The following is a 20,117-nucleotide window of genomic DNA, read 5'->3' on the forward strand; positions in this document are numbered from 1 at the left end:
AAACTAGGGCAGCACAGTAGCACTGTGGATAGCACAATCGCTTCACAGCTCCAGGGTCCCAGGTTCAATTCAGGATTGGGTCACTGTCTGTGTGGAGTCTGCACACCCTCCCAGTGTGTGCGTGGGTTTCCTCCGGATGTTCGGGTTTCCTCCCAGTCACAAAGATGTGCAGGTTAGGTGAAATGGCCATGATAAATTGCCCTTAGTGTTGGGTGGGGTTACTGGGTTATGGGGATAGGGTGGTGGTGTTGACCTTGGGTAGGGTGCTCTTTACAAGAGCCGGTGCAGTCTCGATTAGCCGAATGGCCTCCTTCTGCACTGTAAATTCTATGAAAACATTGAGGTGTGAAACTTTTTCCTGCAATTAATACAATACTGATTTACACTGCTGATTGAATTTCCTCACGACTGAAGAGACAGGTCTTATCTTAAAGGTTCAAAATTAAAGATGCTTGAGCTGCAGGTTTGAGAACAGTTTAACTAAAACGCTAGTGTATTTCTAGTCTGAATTAAAACTATCCACAATCAGAACTAGTACATGATAAGGAACGTGAAAGAACATGAAAAGTATGAGAACTTATTACAATAAACATGAAATTAAACCAAACTTTTGTTGCAAAAAAAAAAGCTGCATCCAATCACCTTAAGGACATTTCAAATCAAATTAACCGAATTCTGGAATAAAGAGCAACCTGGCGAAACAGCCTCATCTGCTGGGATGTTAAAACAGCAATAAAATGCCGTTCATCAAATTTTCTTTTAAACAATATCATAGAATCAACAATGCAGGAGGCCATTCAGCCCATCGAGTCTTCACTGGCTCTTGTAAAGAGCACCCTACCCAAGGTCATCTTTGGACTGAATCTCATGGACTGAATGTCAGATGAAGTGCAAGGCTGTACAGGGGCACAAGGAGGATGACATGATAATGATGCACTGTGATTTCCAAACTAAAGAATTGAATAAGTCGACAGAATTTCTTTTAATGTTTGGTCATAAAAACCAGAGCCTCAACACAAGTTATCTCAAATTCTGTGGTGGGTCTCAATCCCACATAAGTGACTCAGGGATAGGGCAATTACACTCACCAAAATTACTATGAAGAATGGTTACCGAATAGAACGCAACACTGAGCCAAGCAACAAATTGGAAATTTTGATTACAAAGGAGTTTTCCTCACTCCAGCTCTACATCTTCCAGATCAGAAGCATGAACTTACATTATTTGCCCACCAATAGTGGATTTTCCAGCATCTAAGGGAAAACAGAAAAATGTTTTAGCTTTTGTAAATTGCTTAAACATGAGACTTATTTTAACCAAGTTCTGTTGCTGTGCTGAATACAAATTTTTAGTGGTCGCAATTATCGGAAATAAATTAGACATTTTGAAGGGGATTGCAGTTATCAAATCTGAACTTTAAATGAGGCGCAGAACAATGTCATTTCATCAAATAACCTACCTACATGACCAATGAATACAACATTTACATGTTCCTTCCTTGGAGCACCTGGTTCTACCACAGCAACCTTTGGCGTAGACACATCCTCCTCCTCTTCCATTCCTACTGGAGCTGCCAACGGTGGACCCCCATCGCCAGCAGGACCACCTCCTGGTTCTGCTTCACTCGGCTCTGCTTTCTGTTCCCATGATTCCTCCGATCCTGCTTCTGTATCGCCATTTTCTACCGGGGCTGTAAAATATATAGCTAGGTTTTCAGCAGTTGTCCATTAAGAAAAATAATTAAAATGTAGCTGATGCTCTAACAGCGAACCATCAGTTAAAACTAAACTGAGTCTAACGGAAAGCATTTTACTGCATGAGATCTGTTCACTTAATACAAAATCCAGCATGGAATCACTGGGTTAACCCATGCCGAAAGTAAATTTAGTCAATTTTGTCCAAATAAATTACACCACACTTTGAAAACGAGAAGAAGCAAAAAGGACACAATACTCAAATTATTCCAAGTCACCAATTAGCTTAAATCTGAAACTGTTATGGAATTACAATTTATAAATATTTGAATACTTGAATATACAAATGTAAAACAGGTCTGTAGAACCTGGCTCATATGAACTCGAAACATTAACTGTGTTTCGCTCAGGGGTGGCACGTGGCACAATGGTTAGCATTGCTGCCTATGGTGCTGAGGACCCGGATTTAAATCCTGGCCCTGGGTCACTGTCTGTGTAGAGTTTGCACATTCTCCCCATGTCTGCGTGGGTTTCACCCCCACAACCCAAAGATGTGCAGATTAGGTGGATTGACCATGCTAAAATTGCGCCTTAATTGGAACAAAAAAATAATGGGGTACTCTAAATTTATAAGAAAAAAAACCTGTTTCTCTCACTACAGATGCTGCCAGACCTACTCAGTTTATCTAGCACTTTGTTATTTCAGATCTCCAGCATACACAGCATTTTTAAAAAATTGTTGAGAAAGAAACACAACCGCTTCAATGCAAGTGTCTCAAATTACAAATATAGGCAAGTTGTCAGGAGCTGACAGTATAATTTGGCAACATGATCATAATCAATTATGTTTAAGGTCAAAATTCTATTGAAAGTTTCTTACCAGCTGGCTCAGAGACTTCCATGTTGGCATCTGTAGCATCCGGCCCTGAAGGAGAGAAACTGAGAATTATTTGTTTGGAACAGTAACTAGAACCATGTCAAATTCATTGAACTGGAATTCCATGTCCTATGGTACAGAAGTTCATTGCATTTCACAGAAGAAAATACTGGTCACATTTTATATGGAGCAGCAAGAACACTTCGGAAAGACACACCAGTCATTAAGAGATGGTGTAAGAACCTAAAGCCAGAGGGGTAAATGCAATCATAGGTATTGTATCTAGGAAGTGTAAAACCCAAAGCAAAAATATCTTTATTAACTATTTTAAAACATTAGTGAGCGCAGTTAGAGAACAGTGTGTCATTTTGAAGAACCCATTGAGAAGGAAACAAAAGCATCAACAAAATGTGGTCTATCTGCTAGAATGTTAAAGCTGAGACAATTGCTTCTTTTTAGGGGAAAGTGGATGACAATATAGAGATATGGAAAAGAGCAGTGCCAACTTTGCAAAGAGCCAGCATATATTAAAACAGATGGAATGATGGTTTCCTTTTTGTCCTGTAAGATCACAAAACATCAAACTTTGCAGATCCAATTAGGCTACTGCATAATCCACCTCATGAGTGACTTAGAGTCTATATATATATATATCTCTGAAAGCAGGCACATTTTTCACCAAATCCAGGGCCCAATTCAGTAAGCTCTATCAAAGCTTCCAAAAATACATTAAGGCTCAGTTAGAAACGGTAGGGAATGTACTGAAAAAACCACCTTTTCCCAACTCCCATGTTGAAAGCAACAGAAGGCACCAGGCCATGTCATATGTAGAATATGCCAATTGGAAGCAAAATATCAGTATCCTGTAGAAAGTTTCTCAATTTTCTTTACAGACCGGTCCTTTGCTGACTATGCCAGCATTTGTTGCCCATCCCCAATTACCCTCGAGACGGTGGTGGTGAGCTGCTAAATTGCCCTTAAGTGTCCAAAAAATGTTAAGTGGGGGTTACGGGAATAGGGTAGATGCGTGGGCTTCAGTAGGGCACTCTTTGTAAGGGCCGGTGCAGACTCAAATGGGCCCAATGGCCTCCTTCATCACTGTAAATTCTATGATTCTTGAACCGCTGCTGTCCATGTGGTGTAGGTACACCCACTGTGCCATTAGCTTTTCACAGTAACTTCATTGCAGTGTCAACGTAAGCCTACTTGTGATGATAAATATTAGATTATTAGGGAGAAAGTTCCAGGATATTGACCGTGACAGTGAAGGAACAGCAGTACATCCTCAAATCAGGACGTTGAGTGAAATGGGGAACCTACAGGTGGTAGTGTTCCCAGGTAACTGCTGCCCCTGTGCTTCTTGATGGTAGTGGTCATGGGTTTGGAAGGTAATGTCTCAGGAGTCTGGGTGAGTTCCTGCTATGCATCTTGTAGCTGGTACACATGGCTGCTACAGTGCGACGGTGGTGGTGGAGGGAGTAAATATTTGTGGAGGGGCCGCCAATCAAATGGGCTGCTTTGTCCTGGATGGTGTCAAGCTTCTGGAGTGTTGTTGGAGCTGCATCCATGCAGGCAAGTGGGGAATATTCTATCTAAGACTTGTGTCTTATAGGTAGAGGACAGGCTTTGGAGAGTTACTCGCCACAGGTTTCCTAATCTCTGACCTGCTTTTGTAGTCACAGTATTTATACATCTAGTTCAGTTCAGTTTGTGGTCAATGGTAACCCCTAGGATGTTGATGGTGGGGATTCGGTGATGGCCAGGCTACTAAATGTCAAGGGGTGATTGTTTGATTCTCTCTCATTGGAGATGGTCATTGCCTGGCACTGTGTGGTGTCAATATTACTTGCCACTTGACAGTCCAAGCCTGGATATTGTTCAAGTGCTGCTGCATTTGCACGGGGACTGCTTCAGTGTCTGAGGAGTCACGAATCGTGTTGAATATTACGCAATCATACCCAGGAATGGAGGAAAAAAATCTGCATCACAACAATTCTTGGCCATAAAAGATTCACCTTGACTTAGCTAGTACTATTCCTTTGCAAGGAAGTACTAGCACAGTCAAGAATGCTAATATTTGAATATAACATTAACATGTTGAAACGATGAGCCACAAATATAGAACATTTCTGGAGAATAAAACTGGGGCCAGTCTCAACTTCATTCCAAATGGGATCGGTCCACAGAGCAAAGGCCCTAGAAGCAGCAGTCCTTTTGGAATTTTATAAACCTCTACGAGTTTCCCCCTCATTCATAGAATGTACAGTGCAGAACGAGGCAATTCGGGCCATCGGGTCTGCACCAGCCCTTGGAAAGGCCACACCTCTACCCGATCCCCGTAACCCCACCCAAACTTTTTTTTGGATACTAAGGGCAATTTAGCATGGCCAATCCACCTAACCTGCACGTTTGGACTGTGGGAGGAAACCGGAGCACCCAGAGGAAACCCACGCAGACACAGGGATAACGTGCAGACTCCGCACAGATAGTGACCCAAGCAGGAAATTTAACCTGGCACCCTGGTGCTAACCACTGTGCTACCGTGCTGCCCTTCGTCTGAACTCCAGAGAAAACAATCGGAACCTAGTCAATCTCACCTCATGTCAGTCCTGCTATCCCCAGAATCAGTCTGGTAAACCTTCGCTGCGCTACCTCGAGAGCAAGAACATCCTTCCTCAGAAAAGGAGACAAAAACTGCCCCACCAAGGCTCTGTATAATTGCAGCAACACATTCCTGCTCCTGTACTAGACACCTCTCGCAATAAAAGCCAACATACCATTAGCCTTCTTCACCGCCTGCTGTACCTGCATGCTTACCTCAGCGACTGGTGCGCAAGGGCACCAGGTCTCGCTGGACAGCCCCCTCTCCCAATTTACAACCATCCAGGTAGTAATCTGTCTTCTTGTTCACTTCCAAAAAGTAAATAACCTCACATTTATACATTACAAATGTGCAATCATTGTGCTTGTTGCAATTGCTTAGTCATCTGCAAATCTAACTGCCGTTACCATTGGGAGCCATGGAGTGAGCGGTCACACACAGGGCAGCTCTGGCTCGAAGATGTTGATTTGAGTTCTTTTTACCCAACAGCGGAGGAATTTTGACAGGAAAGTGTAGCTGAAGGTGTGGAGAAGAAGTTCCGCCCGGGAGTGGCACGTCTGCTGGTTATCAGACCCGGAGAAGAAGGTTAAAGACCTGGGAACGAACTGGAAGAGACCGGTGGTTCTACAACAATTGGAAAGATGGTGGAGGGAGAAGGGATGTCGCAAGCTGGAGAACTCCAAAAGGAGCAGCTGACGACGTTCATTAGAGAGGGGTTCCGCCAGCAACGAAAGAAGATGCAGGAAGACCGGTCGAAGGCCATGGCTGTAGTGGGAGCACCCATGAAAGGATTGATGGAGTGTGTCAAGAACTGCTTGGGAGGCACAGGGGTCACAGATCCAGGAAATGGAGGAGGTGATGGCCGACCACAGTGATCGGGTGGTGGCACTGGAGGCAGAGTTCCTGGGGAACCGTTGCAAGTCACTAAGTGCAACGGTAGAGCAGGAGAATAGATCCAGAAGGCAGAACATGCGTATCGTGGCCTACCTGAACAAGTGCCACGAGATACGTCTCAAGGATGCTGGCGGCAGAGGGGGTGCTGGACAAGTTCCCAGAGGTGGATAGGGTGCACAGATCCCTAAGGCAGTAGCCAAGAGCGGGGAAGCTGCCACGGGCAATGATTGTGAGACTCCATAAGTTTGTGGAGAAGGAGAAGACCCTGCGGTGGGCCATGGAGATGGGGATGGGAGGGGGAGACAGGGTCTGAATCTATCAGGACATTTGAGCAGAGCTGGCAAAAATGTGTGCCGGGTTCAACAAGGCCAAAGCGGTTCTATAATCGAAGGCAGATCAAGTTTGGGGTGCTGCATCCGGCGAAACAGTGGGTGACTTCAGGTCGAACAAAGCACAGGAACAGGCCCTTCGGCTCTCTAAGCCTGCGCCGACCACAGTACCTGCCTAAGCTACAAACTTCTGCACTTAAGAGTCTGTATCCTTCCATTTCCATACATTCATATATTTGTCCAGATGTCCCTTAAATGCTATCGTAACTGCTCCCACCACCTCCCCAGGCAATGCTTTCCATATATTTACCACCCTCGTGTAAAAAAGCTTGCTTTGCACTTTAAACCTATGTGCCCTAGTACTTGACTCTCCTACCCGAGGGAAGAACTCTGTCCATGCCACTCAATCTTGTCGACCTCTATCCTGTAGGCCTCTCAACCTCTGTCGTTCCAGTGAGAACAGACAAAGTTTATCTAACCTCTCCTCATAGCTAATGCCCTCCATACCAGGCAACATCCCAGTAAACCGCTTCTGTACCCTCTCCAAAGCATCCATACACTTCTGGTAGTGTGATGAGCAGAATTGTACATAATATTCAAAATGAGGCCTAACAGCTGCAACACGACTTGCCATTTTGATATTCAATACCCCAACCAATGAAGGCCAGTATGCCGTATACTGCCTTGACCATCTTATCCACATGCTTTGCCACTTTGTGATCGGTGGACATGCACGCCCAGATGTGCAATTCCTACACTTTGGACCTTCCAAAATGCATAACCTCACACTTTTCCGGATTAAACTTCATCTGCCATTTCTCCATCCAAGACTCCAACCAGTTTATATCCTGCTGTATCCTCCGACAATCCTCACTATCCACAACTCCACCAATTTTGTGTCACCTGCCAACTTACTAATCAGACCAGCTACATTTTCTTCCAACTCATTTATATACACCACGGACAACAAAGGCCCCAGAACTGATCCCTGTGGAATGCCACTAGTCACAGCTTTCCATTCAGAAAAGCACAATGGTCAGCACTGTTGCTTCACAGCACCAGGGTCCCAGGTTCGATTCCCAGCTTGGGTTACTGTCTGTGCGGAGTCGGCACTTTCTTCCTGCGTTTATGTGGGTTTCCTCCGGGTGCTCCAGTTTCCTCCCACAAGTCTCGAAAGCCGTGCTTGTTAGGTGAATTGGACATTCTGAATTCTCCGTGTACCCGAGCAGGCACTGGCATGACTAGGGGCTTTTCACAGTAATTTCATTGCAGTGTTAATGTATGCCTACTTGTGACAATAAAGATTATTATTACTATGGAGTTGAATCAGAACAGGGAGGTATCGGTGGCCACATTTTGAGCGGCATTGAAGGTGGTAGTTCGGGGGGGGGGGGGGGGGAGGTTATCTTGCTCAAGACACACAGAGATAGGAGAAGGAGTATGGACAGTTGTTGGACGAGATAGCCAAGGTGGACAAGTATTCTCCCTGTGTCTGCATGGGTCTCACCCCCACAACCCAAATATATGCAGGGTAGATGGATTAGCCATGGTCCTCGATGGAGGTCTGGAAGAGCTGTGGGAGGGGGTAGTTTCCTACGGGAAGCAAATTCAGGTGTATGCAAGTGAGGGACTTTGTGCAGAAGGAATGGAGGGGGTTTCCCAAGTACACCCAATTGGTGTAGCTGTTGCACCCAGATGAAGGGGAGAGTAAGATCAGGGATATATAGGTGGCTGGAGGAGTGGAGGGCTGCAGAAGATAAGGATTAAGAAGAAATGGGAGGAGCAGCTTTTCAGAGAGATAGCTTTTCAGTTCAAGATAGAGGATGGGGGGGTGCAGAATGAAGCGACACATAGGGTGAACTTGACCTCCTCGCGCACGAGGGCGAGTTAAGGTGGTGCACATGACTCTTTCAACACTACCGAGAGCTTAATCCAGTCAACCTGATTGAACAATTGCTGTTCAAATTGTAAACTGTGTTAATTCAATGTTATAATGCCAATTGTTTCTCTGATCCTTTTTCCTTCCTGGAATCTAAACTAGTCCTCTCCGATGGACGAGGGTATCACTGGCTTGGCCAGCATTTTGTTTGTCCTTGAGACGGTGGTGGAACCGCCATCTTGAAACACTGCAGCCCATGTTTGCTTCTTAATTACCATATCTTTCATTAATGAAGTTGCATATCTGAAACAGCAACCGTTTTTCTCTCCAACAACATAGCCTGCCCTGCTGAGTATTTCAAGCGTTTTCTGTTTATTTCAGATTTCCATCATCTGAGGCATTTTGCTCAACTCACAAGACAGTCTAAAGCCATTAGTCGCCGTGAGCATGTTGTGGATCACTTCCATTTTCACAGTTTATAAAAGGAGGAAAACGGAATTCATGCCAGCAGGAATACTAAGATGTACCACTGAGATGACTAGGTACCCTTTTGTGTGCAAATGCAATGCAAAAATAAAAGACAAGATCTGAAAGGCTATTAATGCTGTATTAGAATGATGTTTGCAACATAAATATACCAAATTTAATATTAATATTTTTCACATAAGTTACACACTGACTAATAGCTGACAGCTATCAGATTTATAGAGAAATATGGGTTGTAATGTGCTGATTGCACCAATGTTCCCTTTTCAGACAACCTTGCAGCAAGTACCCACACAAATTGGTTACGTTGCATACAACTTTGTGGAGATGTCGGCGTTGGACTGGGTGAGCACAGTAAGAAGTCTTACGACACCAGGTTAAAATCCAACAGCTTTGTTTCAAACACTTTCGGACCATTCGGCCCATCGAGTCTGCATCGGCTCTTGAAAAGAGCATGCTACCCAAGGTCCACACCTCCACCTATCCCCATAACCCAGTGACCCCACCCAACACTAAGGACAATAAGGGTAATTTAGCATGGCCAATCCACCTAACCTGCACATCTTTGGACTGTGGGAGGAAACAACACCTGGAGGAAACCCACATACAAACGGGGAGAATGTGCAGACTCCGCAGACAGTGACCCAAGCCGGGAATCAAACCTGGGACCCTGGAGCTGTGAAGCAATTGTGCACAACAATGCTACCGTGCTGCCCCATGTAAATGCTGTCTATCTGTCTGACATCCAAGTTGTAAACGAGGCAGAATTTTCTCCAGACCAGCAATAAAGCCGCTCTGGGAATTTCCTGCCAGAACCTTTGCACCATAAGCTTTCAGCGATTAAACGTACAAGCCTGATATCTATTGCACTTGCTACTAATAGGCTCTAATATGCTCTCCATCCACTGCTACACCCTGCCCCCACTGAAAAGATTTCCCATTCTCTCTAGATTTGAATCTTCCAACAGGCACCTCACTGGCAACGCTCCATACTGCACAAACTAATATCTGTAACTATGCCACTGTTCCCCTGTATCAAATTGACCTTGGCTGTGAGCTCCGTCTTCAGCAACCTCCATTTGCAGCCCTCCAGGAACTTCCAGAAAGCATAATCAAACTGATGTGCAAACACAAAACATAGATTAACTATACACAAATCGCCATGGAAAGAGATGCACCTGCTGCTGGGGACGTTGCATAAACATGTTCAGGGATGGGTTCCTGGTGAAGATATTTAGGTATAACAGCAACAATAAAGCTGCCATTGCCAGAAAAAAAATCCTGTTCTCCAAATGCAAATAAGGCTTTCCTAATTGTGAACTCTCCCTACTTCAGACCAATGCGCAAAAGCCAATTGCACTGAAACCACTGCCTCTCTGCAGTTGCCCGACCTTTAAAAATCTCTGTGACACTTTACACTCATTAATACGTCATCCATTTAAAAAAAATTAATTTACAAGACGTGGCATCGCTGGTTAGGCTAGCATTTATCGCTGGTCCCTAATTGTCTTTATTGAACCACTGTAGGTGCACTCATTGTGCTGGGCAATTTAGCATGGCCAATTCGCCTGACCCGCATGTCTTTGGGAGGAAACCTATGCAGGCATGGGGAGAACGCGCAAACAGTGACCTAAGCTGGGAATCGAACCTGGGACCTCAGAGCTGTGAAATAACTGTGCTAACCCCCTTTCAGGTGATAGTGTTCCCTGTGTCTGCTGCCTTTGAATGAAACATGACAAGTTCTGGCAGTGCATCTTGTAGATGGTACACACAGCTGCCACAGCGCATCAGGGATGCCGATCATGGGGGTGTCAAGCCACTTGGATGTTGTGGGGGCTGCACGCATCCACGTATGGGGAGAGTATCCATGCCAGCCCTCAATTTATGCTTGGCCGAACCTGTCCCCATATGAAGCATTGCGGGATATTCTATGTTAAACTTGCCATAGAAATTTAAGTCTGCATCCGAAGTAGCTCTTACACATCAGTAAAGTGAAGGCTGGTAGTCAAACCCCAATAATAGTGAGACACGCCTCCCATGTGCACATTGCCAAAATACCTCTGCTGCCCAAGTAAGAATCAAAATTGTCAGTGGAGACAAATTGCAGTTGAACTCCTAAATGTCAGCAGTAACAACCACCTCAAATCACTGCAAATTTAAGGGGCAGCACGGTGGCACAGTGGCGAGCATTGCTGCCTCACGGCACTGAGATCCCAGGTTTGGGTCACTGTTCGTGTGGAGTTTGCAAATTCTCCCCGTGTTTGCGTGGGTTTTGCCCCAACAACTCTAAGATGTGCAGGCTAGGTGGATTGGCCACACTAAATTGACCCTTAATTGAAAAAAATTAATTGGGTACTTTAAATTATTATTTTTTTTAATTACTGCTAATTTAGAGAGCAGTGTTGAGATTTTTCTTCTTACAAATTCAGTTGCCGGCTGGCTGAAATTAACAAAGCTGTGTTCTAAGTTATAATACAGATCAGAATTCCTCAACAGTAAATCTGAAAACTGAACACATCCTAAACAGCACTTTTTTTGAACCTCAGCGACCTTTAATGCATTAAGTCTCTGGCCTGTACCTCACCGGCCCTTCAACTGTTTTGTCTGAACATCGACAAGTTGAACCGTTTCTGACAAAGTCACAGATGGCGCCACAGGTGGGAAATTATTCAGGTGATAAATCTTACCTTCCTGGCCATTTTACTTGCTTTAGACTACAGCTTGTTTAGGAGATTGTAATAAAAACAGAAAATGCTGGAAAAACTCTGGAAGCATATGTGGAAAGAGAAAGACAGTCAGTATGATTCTTCCAGCATCCACATTATTCTGTTTTTAATTTAGGCTATCGAAGTCGGCCTAGTTCTATATGTCGTATCCGGAGTGAATTATCCGAAATCTGAACCATGGACAGTCCTGAAGATTTTAGCTAACAGATACTCAACTGTATACAGACTAATTTATGCAGAACGTTTCCAACACAAATTCAGCTGCAATCAGTCTTTGAAATTTTTGACTATAAAATATGGAAAAGTCCATGTTTCACTTACCTGGAAAAGCCACCAGCCTCTTTGGAGTGATTGTTACCAGCCGATGCAAGGGGAGAATTATTTCTGCTGGCTGAAATAAACAGGAAACGAATACCACAAAGCAGGGTCTCCAAAGGCAACATTTTAATGAATTCTTGTTTACGGGTAAAATTTCAACATTTATTCATGTGTCGTTGCTTGAAGTCTGCAGATCTTGATTAGATAGATATACAAGGAACAGGGAACAAAGGATTAAAAAAATCCTATCCTACTTAGCTTTTTGCCTCAAGTTAAATTATGTTTCATCTCAGCTCAGGTGCAGTGGTGCTGTTGTTGGACTAGTAATACAGATAACATGGGTAAGGACCCAACTTCAAATCCCAGAGAGGGATCAGATGGTGAAATTTGAATTCAATAAAAATCAAAAAGTCGAATGACATCCATGGAACCATTGTCGATTGTCGTAAAAACCCATCTGGTTCACTAATGTCGTTCAGGGAAGGAAATCTGCCATCCTTTCCTGTTCTGGCCTATGTGATCCAGAACAATGTGGTTGACTCCTAAACGTCCTTGGGGTCGACATTAAAAGATGCTCAGCCAGTGATGCCCATATCCCATGAATGAATATTTTTAAAAACATTCCCATACTACATTTATTTTGACCAACCAAATAGGCTGGGAAGCTGTTTTCTGGGTTCTTCAGGCAGCCAGCTGCAAAGTTATGACGGTGCAGTTCAATGCAATTAGCCGTTCTGTCCAGAAGGATTGCATGGTCCAGCAGTTAAGACTCTTTAATGCTACATGGAGTCCCACAGTTAGCAACCTGCCAGACAACCGTGCCACAGGTATTATTCATTCTTATCTTGCTAATTTTGCAACTGCCATCATTCTAGCACCTCTTTAGCAATAGACTGGAAAGAGTGGCTAAAGAAAGGGGCAGGTTTCTTCAAAAACCTGAATCTAAGTTCCAGGGTGCACAGTTCGAATTCAAGTTAGCCATCACCCCAGCTCATCGAAATACTTTTTGCTTAGTTTTCTAGTTCAACAATTGGTTGATAAGGGCACTACCTCACCAGGCAACAACACTCCAAGAAGTTACTCCAGCGTCTGCTAACAAGACTTGAGCACAAACTGCAAGTCCATGTTTTAGTTATTTTGGGAGCATCATGTGCTAACAGTGGAGAAACCAGGTTGGATTATCGTTGCAATACAGACCAACGCAGAAGGAATACAAGCTCAATCTAGTTCCTAATGGCCATGCATGATGCACATCTGTACAGTTATGGAGTCAAGACCTCAAAATAAGTAATGGTAATGTCGCCACAGTCCCAGATGATCACAGGCTGCTTTCCGCTTTCAGGAGGAGAGCTGATCAGTGGTGATTTAAACTGAGGATCACAACAATTCACGTGAGCAGCAAGAGTGAGAAGGCAGGTAAGTGAATTGAACTCACACTGTTGGCCTCGCTCTGCATGGCAAACTAGCTGTGCAGCCAACTGAGATAAACTGGCCCCTAAATAACTTACAGCTCCACCCAATTCAGCCATAGACGAGAAAGGTCTGATATCTAAAACAAATAGTGCTTCAGGGAACACATTCAATACAAAACCCTACTGGGCCCTAGGCTCTATTAATTGCACTGCAGCTTTACTTGCTATCATCAGACTGATCAACTAGAACTGACATAACTATAGTACAAGCACACGGTCATAATCCATGAGCACAAAATGTTGTCTCGCATGTATTTCTTCCAAAAAAATGCGCTGAAAGTAGCCAACATGACAATTACCGAACAGTACTTCTAAAAGACATGGCAACGTGTAATTTAGCTTAGTGAGTGCACATTACTTCATATAGACCCAGTCTCCTAATAATTTCACCCCATGTCAATTTAACAAAACAACTCAAAGCTCTCTGAAAAGTGGTTAGTTAGTTGCATCTGCAAAAGTTAAGCCACAATTCCACAAGCGCCGGTCACATTGCTTTCCGCTTTAAACCTACTTCGCGGCCCGTTTACTATAAATAAATGAAGTCATGAGCGGAAAGGCGGCTTTCCTCAGCCTTTCTCGCAATAATCCAACACGGGGATGGGAGAAGAGAGAGAAAGAGGGGAGCTCCGCAGGCACGGCTGCCTCGGCGAAGCGTCGGGCGCACTTCGGCCCTCGAACCCCCACCCCCTCCCTGACGGGAATCTCGCTCACCCACCACCGCAGAATTCCGACGGTCGGTGCGGCACCAATTCTCCTGCTCCACCATATGGAGCGTTTCACAGGACGGAGATGGGACCGGAGGGGGAAGAGACAGCCACTCACCCATAATTAGGCTCAAAGTTGGGAGTTAAATGCAATGAGCATTTTAACGCGCTGGGTGAGGTGAAGGGCCTTTTCCAGCCCCCCCCCCCCCTCCCCAACAGAGACACCAACCGTTAAAGCTGCAGCTCGGGCACACGAACGGGGGGGGGGGGTGGAAAGACAGTCCCTCCCTCCCCCAGACACACCGCACAACCCCCGCCGCCACGGAACAAAGGCCTGGAAGCCCGACTCTCTCGCTCCCCCCCCCGCCCCCCCCGGATTTTTATTATATTTTATTCCAAGTTCTGGGTTGATTCCCCCCTCACCCACATTTACCTTCGGGCGCCTCGTCCGAGCTCCTGAGGGAGGAGGGGACGAATTCGGCTGCGTGGACATTGGGGACGAAGGGCTTGGCGTTCACGTTGAGCTTGGAGAAGGAGTTGTTCACCTGGGCCTCGGCCTCCGTGTCGGCCGCCAGCTCCCAGGAATCCGGGGCGTAATCCGCCACGTCTTTCGCATCCATGGCCGCGCGCTCAGAATGTCACCCGATTCAAAATTTAACGTCGCCCCTTTTTTTTTTCGTGATCGCCCTCCTCCCCTCACCGCCGCCTTCCTCCTTTTATTTCTGCCTCTGTGTTGTGAAATCCGCTTCGTTCCGAGGCTATCGGCCGCTTGAAGAGGAGGCCGGCCGCCAGGCTCCGCTCCTCGTGTACCTCCCGCTCCGACTGACGTGCCGTTGACGCCAGCGGCTGGAGATAAACGGCGGCTTCTGCGCATGTGCGCTGGGCGCTGCCCGGCCCGCCGGGAGTTGTAGTCCCGCCCCGCGCCCACCCGCCGTCGCCGGCCCACACATCCGGGGCCCCTGCCGACTGGACTACATTACCCACAGTCCCACCCACTCCCCCAGATCCCGGATGCGTGACCTCTCGCCCCCTCCTCCCCTCCCCCGCACCGTCTCCCCAGGCGCTCCAACTGTCGAGCGGCCTCCCGGTCCAGATGGAGTTTGATGAATCGGCGCCAGTCGGTGGCGGGGCGGGCAATCGATCGGGCACGACAGCTTTCACCTCAAAGCAAATCACTGCGGCTGCTGGAATCTGAAACAAGAAATTATTGGACAATCACACTGCAGGCCGGGCAGCATCTGTGGAGAGAGGAGGGAGCCAACCTCTGGGGCCTGGCCGATCCTGTGTCAGGGCTGACAAGGCTTTAATATACCCACCCTGATACCCCTTCAGAGCGGCAGCCTGGACCCACCGCGGGGTGGGCACACACACCTTGCTGCAGACCCCTGGCCGGGAAGTTCCTTCGGTTTAACACCGATTACCGACATGCCGTTTTCCTCAAAGCAAACGCATCAAAATTATTCAACATTTTCAACAACTAAATTTGTTGGAAGGCCTCCTGACCGTTTCTAGCCATTATGTAGGTGGGTAATTTGGAAGACGGAATACATTCTTCATGATCACAGTAAGAAGTCTTACAACACCAGGTTAAAGTCCAACAGGTTTGTTTCAAACACGAGCTTTCGGAGCACGGCTCCTTCTTCAGGAAGAAGGAGGAGCCGTGCTCCGAAAGCTCGTGTTTGAAACAAACCTGTTGGACTTTAACCTGGTGTTGTAAGACTTCTTACTGTGCTCACCCCAGTCCAACGCCGGCATCTCCACATCATTCTTCATGATGACATGAAAATAACATTTCAAAAACCAAACAACACAAACTGCGTTTTTAAACATCCAGTAGGATTGGTTAAGGGGGGGGGGGCGTGAGCTTGACATCCGTCACGGGGAAATGTCCATTAAAATGGAGGGAATCGCAGAGCATTGAGAAATACATAATAAAGCCAGGCACAGTCAGCTTGGCTCCATGAAGGGGAAAATAATGCCTGACAAATTTATTTGGAATTCTTTGAGGTGGTAACAAGCAGCATAGATAAAGGAGAACCAGTAGATGCAATATACTTGGATTTCCAAAAAGAGCTCGAAGGCATCACACAAAAAGCAATTGAATAAGCCAAGAGCCCATGGTGTTGGGCATAATATATTAGCATGAATAGAGGATTCGTAGAAGACAGAGTTGGAGGGAAGAAGGGCATTTTCAGCATGGCAACCTCTAACTATTGGAGTGTCATAGGGAGCAGTGCTGGGGCCAGTTTTTTTTTTACAATATTCATGACTTGGGACAAGGGGAGTGAATGTCTTATTGCCAAGTTTACAGATGACACAAAATAGGTGGGAAGGATGCCAGTCTAGAAAGAGATGGAGAGGCGGACAAAAACATGACAGATGAAATATGTTGGAAAATGTGAAGTTATGCACTTTGGTAGGAAGAATAAAAGGTCTGAATATATTTAAATGGAGAAAGCTGCAGCACAGAAGGATTTGGGAATCATGCATTAATCACAAAAAGCTAGCATGCAAGATCAGGTAGTAAGGAAGGCAAATGGAATGTTGTATAAAGAAAGGGAAGACTTGCTAAAACTATACAAGGCACTAGTTAGACCACATCTGGAATACTGCAAACAGGTTTGGTCGCCTTATCCAAGGAATGATATACAGGCAGTGGAAGCAGTCCAAAAAAGGTTCACCAGGTTGATCCCACGAACGGAGGGATTTTCTTATGAGGGGTTGAGTAGGTTAGGCCTGTACTCTTTGAAGTTTAGAAGGATGAGTAATGAGAGATGGATTCTCAGGAGGCTTGACAGAGAAAATGCTTAGAGGTTGTTTCCCCTTGTGGGAGAGTTTAGGACCAGAGGGCATAATCTCAGAGTAAGGGGTCACCCATTTAACATGGAGATGAGAAGGAATTACTTCTCTGAGGGTAGTGAATATGTGGAATTCTTTACCGCAGAGAGCTGCAGAGGCTGGGCCATTAAGTATGCTCAAGGCAGAGATGGACAGATTTATTAAAACCATTTCGAGAATAAAGGGTTATGGGGATAAGGTGGGAAAGTGGAGTTGAGGATTTAAAAAATATATATATTTTTACTGGTATCTTTAACATTTAGTAACGCGATTTATACACAAGAGACAGAGCCAAAGAAGAAATCAAGCAATTGTTCAACAAGTTGTCACCTTTCCTGTGACCTAGGTTTCCATGATCGCATTATCTTATTTACATATGCATTTATAGTCAATGCCAGAACTCTACATTTAAATTTGTTTTAATGGAGTTAAGGATTATCATATCAGATCAGTCATGATCTCAATGAATGGCAGAATAGACTTGATGGGCCAAATGGCATACTTCCGCTCCTACGTATGGTCTTAGGAGGTATTTTATGTACAGAGGATTGCTTTATGTTTTAGGATCAGATACAAAGATATTCATTTAAAAATAAATTTAAATGCCCAATTCTTTTTTTTCCCCCAATTGAAGGGCAATTTAGCGTGGCCAATCCACCTACCCTGCACACCTTTTGGGTTGTGGGGGTGAGACCCAAGCAGACACTGGGAGAATGCGCAAACTCGACACGGACAGTGACCCAGGGCTGGAATCGAACCCGGGGCCTCAGCACCTTGAGGCAGCCGTGCTAACCACTGTGCCACCCAGATACAAAGATATTCTGAAAACTAAAGCCTTGGAGACCACTACATGGGGGAGGGGGACAACCCTAAAGAAATTCAAATTGAGAAGTCTGTGTCATTAAGCAATCTCAATATATGGAGGAGAATTGAACAAGGTCACTACAGGTCACGCTAAGCCAAAGCCTCCAGTACCTCTTTCTCATTAATTTGACACGTCACATTTGCAATTGGATCTGCAAATCAAGATTTGGCTTAGCATCACATGGAGGAGACACCAACTTTAATAGTGAATAATTGGTTTCCTTGCTGAACACTCGACCATCAATTTTTAATTTTCCAATCAAGGAACAATTTTAATGTGGCCAGTCCACCTACCCTGCACATCTTATGGGTTGTGGGGGTGAGACCCACGCAGATACGAGGAGAATTTGCAAACTCCACACAGACAGTGACCCGGGGCTGGGATCGAACCCAGGTCCTCGGCAGCGTGAGACAGCAGTACTAACCATTGAGACATCTTGCCGACCTCATCCTTCAATTTTAGGATTAGACTTGGGTTTCAATTCTACAGGATGAAAACTTCTCTAGTTGCTATGTGTAACAACATCACCAAAGCATCGGTTGAGTTTTTCCTGATCGGTATGTCTACTGTACATTGATGATTCCAAATATAAGAAATCTTCAAAATTTAAAGGTATTACTACATATTAGATAGGAGGTTTTATGGTGCAGTGGGTAGCATTTTTGCCATGGAGCCAGAAACTCCAGATTTAAGTCAAACTCAAGAATTGATGGCAAAAGGAAGGAATGAGCCAAACAGGTTGACTATCAATCTACAAATTCTCCCACCAAACCTGTCAATGGCACACATTAAGAGTAGGAGAGTTTCCTGGTTAGTCAGGAGATGGAAAGAAAATTAGAGCTTTCATCATCACTGTTTATAGCTCTGGACTACAGCATGCGTGTAAAAGTGCATGTTGTCACAGCAACTCAGACTCCTTGTGAGGGGCAGTTGGCTGGCCAGCCTGTGTGAATCAGATTTGTGCCGACAGAGTGGGATTCAATCCCTATTATCAGCTGGGGTGGAATTAGGATCGGCCTCCTTTCCCTACCTGTGATGGCGATTGAAGAAGACAAACACTATGTATCCCATTAGTAGCAAGTTGAAGCAGTCCTTAAGGGTCTTTTGTGGTTGAACGTCTGTATAACCTGTGCATTGACGATTTGCTGCAGACAATTTAATAGCTTTGCAGTGCACAAGATTCTTGTGCAGATTCATTTGTAAACCTGCAGAAAGCATGAAAGTTAATTATTAGATAACGTGTACAGGTCAACGGGAAGTTTAAAATGGGTAATATCTTTCTCAAAATAATAAATAAATTAGTTGGATTAAAATGTACCTTTTTTGAAAGGTAAATTGAGATGGATTAATTTTGTTGCCTCAGATCTGCAGCATTATATTTCCTTCCCTTCAAGATAATCCCTTCAGAGGGGCTGGTTTAGCTCACTCAGCTAAATTGCTGGCTTTTAAAGCAGGCCAGCAGCACGGTTCGATTCCCGTACCAGCCTCCCCGGACAGGCTTTTCACAGCAATTTCATTGAAGCCTACTCGTGACAATAAGCGATTTTCGTTTTTACTTCATTTCATAATCCAATTGCTTGAATTACAGCGCAGAACTGCATACATCTCAGAGTTGCTCTTTTCATTTCAGTAGAGCTGCCACTTTGAACCAATGAGAACAACAACACTAAAGGAGCTTGACACCATCCAGGACAAAGCAGCCCACTTGATTGGCACCGCATCCACAAACATTCACTCCCTCCACCACTGACACATATGGCAGCCGTGTGTACCATCTAAAAGATGCACTGCAGGCAGCAGCCAAATGGGAACACCGCGACCTGGAAGTTCCCCTCCAAGCCACTAACTGTTCTGACTTGGAAATATCACCGTTCCTTCATTGTCGCTGGGTCAAAATCCTGGAACCTTTGTCCTCAACAGCACTGTGGGTGGACCAACACCACATGGACTACAGCGGTTCAAGAAGGCAACTAACCACCACCTTCTCAAGGGCAATTAGGGATGGACAATAAACGCTAGCCTAGCCAGCATTGCCACATCCGATACATGAATAAAAAATAGAATCCAGTGCTGACTGGAAAACTCTGCCCTTGACCTCCCCGTCCCCCACACCTTGCAAATTATCTACCATTTCCAACCACCCTTTCCAAAGTCCTTGAACAAGTTATAATTTCTCAAATCCATGCCTGTCCTTCCTGGGACTCAAGTGCTTGAATCCTTCCAATAAGGTCTTCACCCCTGCCAGAGTGCCAAAACAGTTCATAAAGTCACAAATGACATTTCATGTGACAAAGATAAACTATCCCACCTCATCCTTCTCAAACTCTCTGCAGTCTTAGGCACTGTTGACCACAACAACTGCCTCCAATTCCTCCCCACTGGCATCCAGCTGGATGGGACTGCACTTGCCTGGTTCCATTCTTATCTATCTAA

General features: G+C 45.2%; 1 protein-coding gene across 2 annotated transcripts in view; it reads right to left on the reverse strand.

Annotated features, from left to right (window-relative positions):
- The window catches only part of LOC119978683 (eukaryotic peptide chain release factor GTP-binding subunit ERF3A), a 74,404-nt gene that overhangs the window by 51,704 nt on the left and 2,583 nt on the right, over positions 1-20,117 (reverse strand). Inside the window, exons 1-4 of one of the 2 annotated variants that reach the window (XM_038820475.1) lie at positions 14,415-14,815; positions 2,575-2,619; positions 1,460-1,690; positions 1,220-1,253 (exon numbers count right to left, since the gene is read on the reverse strand). In XM_038820475.1, the coding sequence (XP_038676403.1) occupies positions 1,220-1,253; positions 1,460-1,690; positions 2,575-2,619; positions 14,415-14,601 (497 nt within the window). In that variant the 5' untranslated portion in view covers positions 14,602-14,815. Of the gene's footprint in view, positions 1-1,219; positions 1,254-1,459; positions 1,691-2,574; positions 2,620-14,414; positions 14,816-20,117 lie in introns of those variants that run through there. The other variant, XM_038820476.1, reaches the window with a different exon arrangement.

Source organism: Scyliorhinus canicula, chromosome 15, assembly GCF_902713615.1.
Source record: "Scyliorhinus canicula chromosome 15, sScyCan1.1, whole genome shotgun sequence".
Lineage (NCBI taxonomy): Eukaryota > Metazoa > Chordata > Chondrichthyes > Carcharhiniformes > Scyliorhinidae > Scyliorhinus > Scyliorhinus canicula.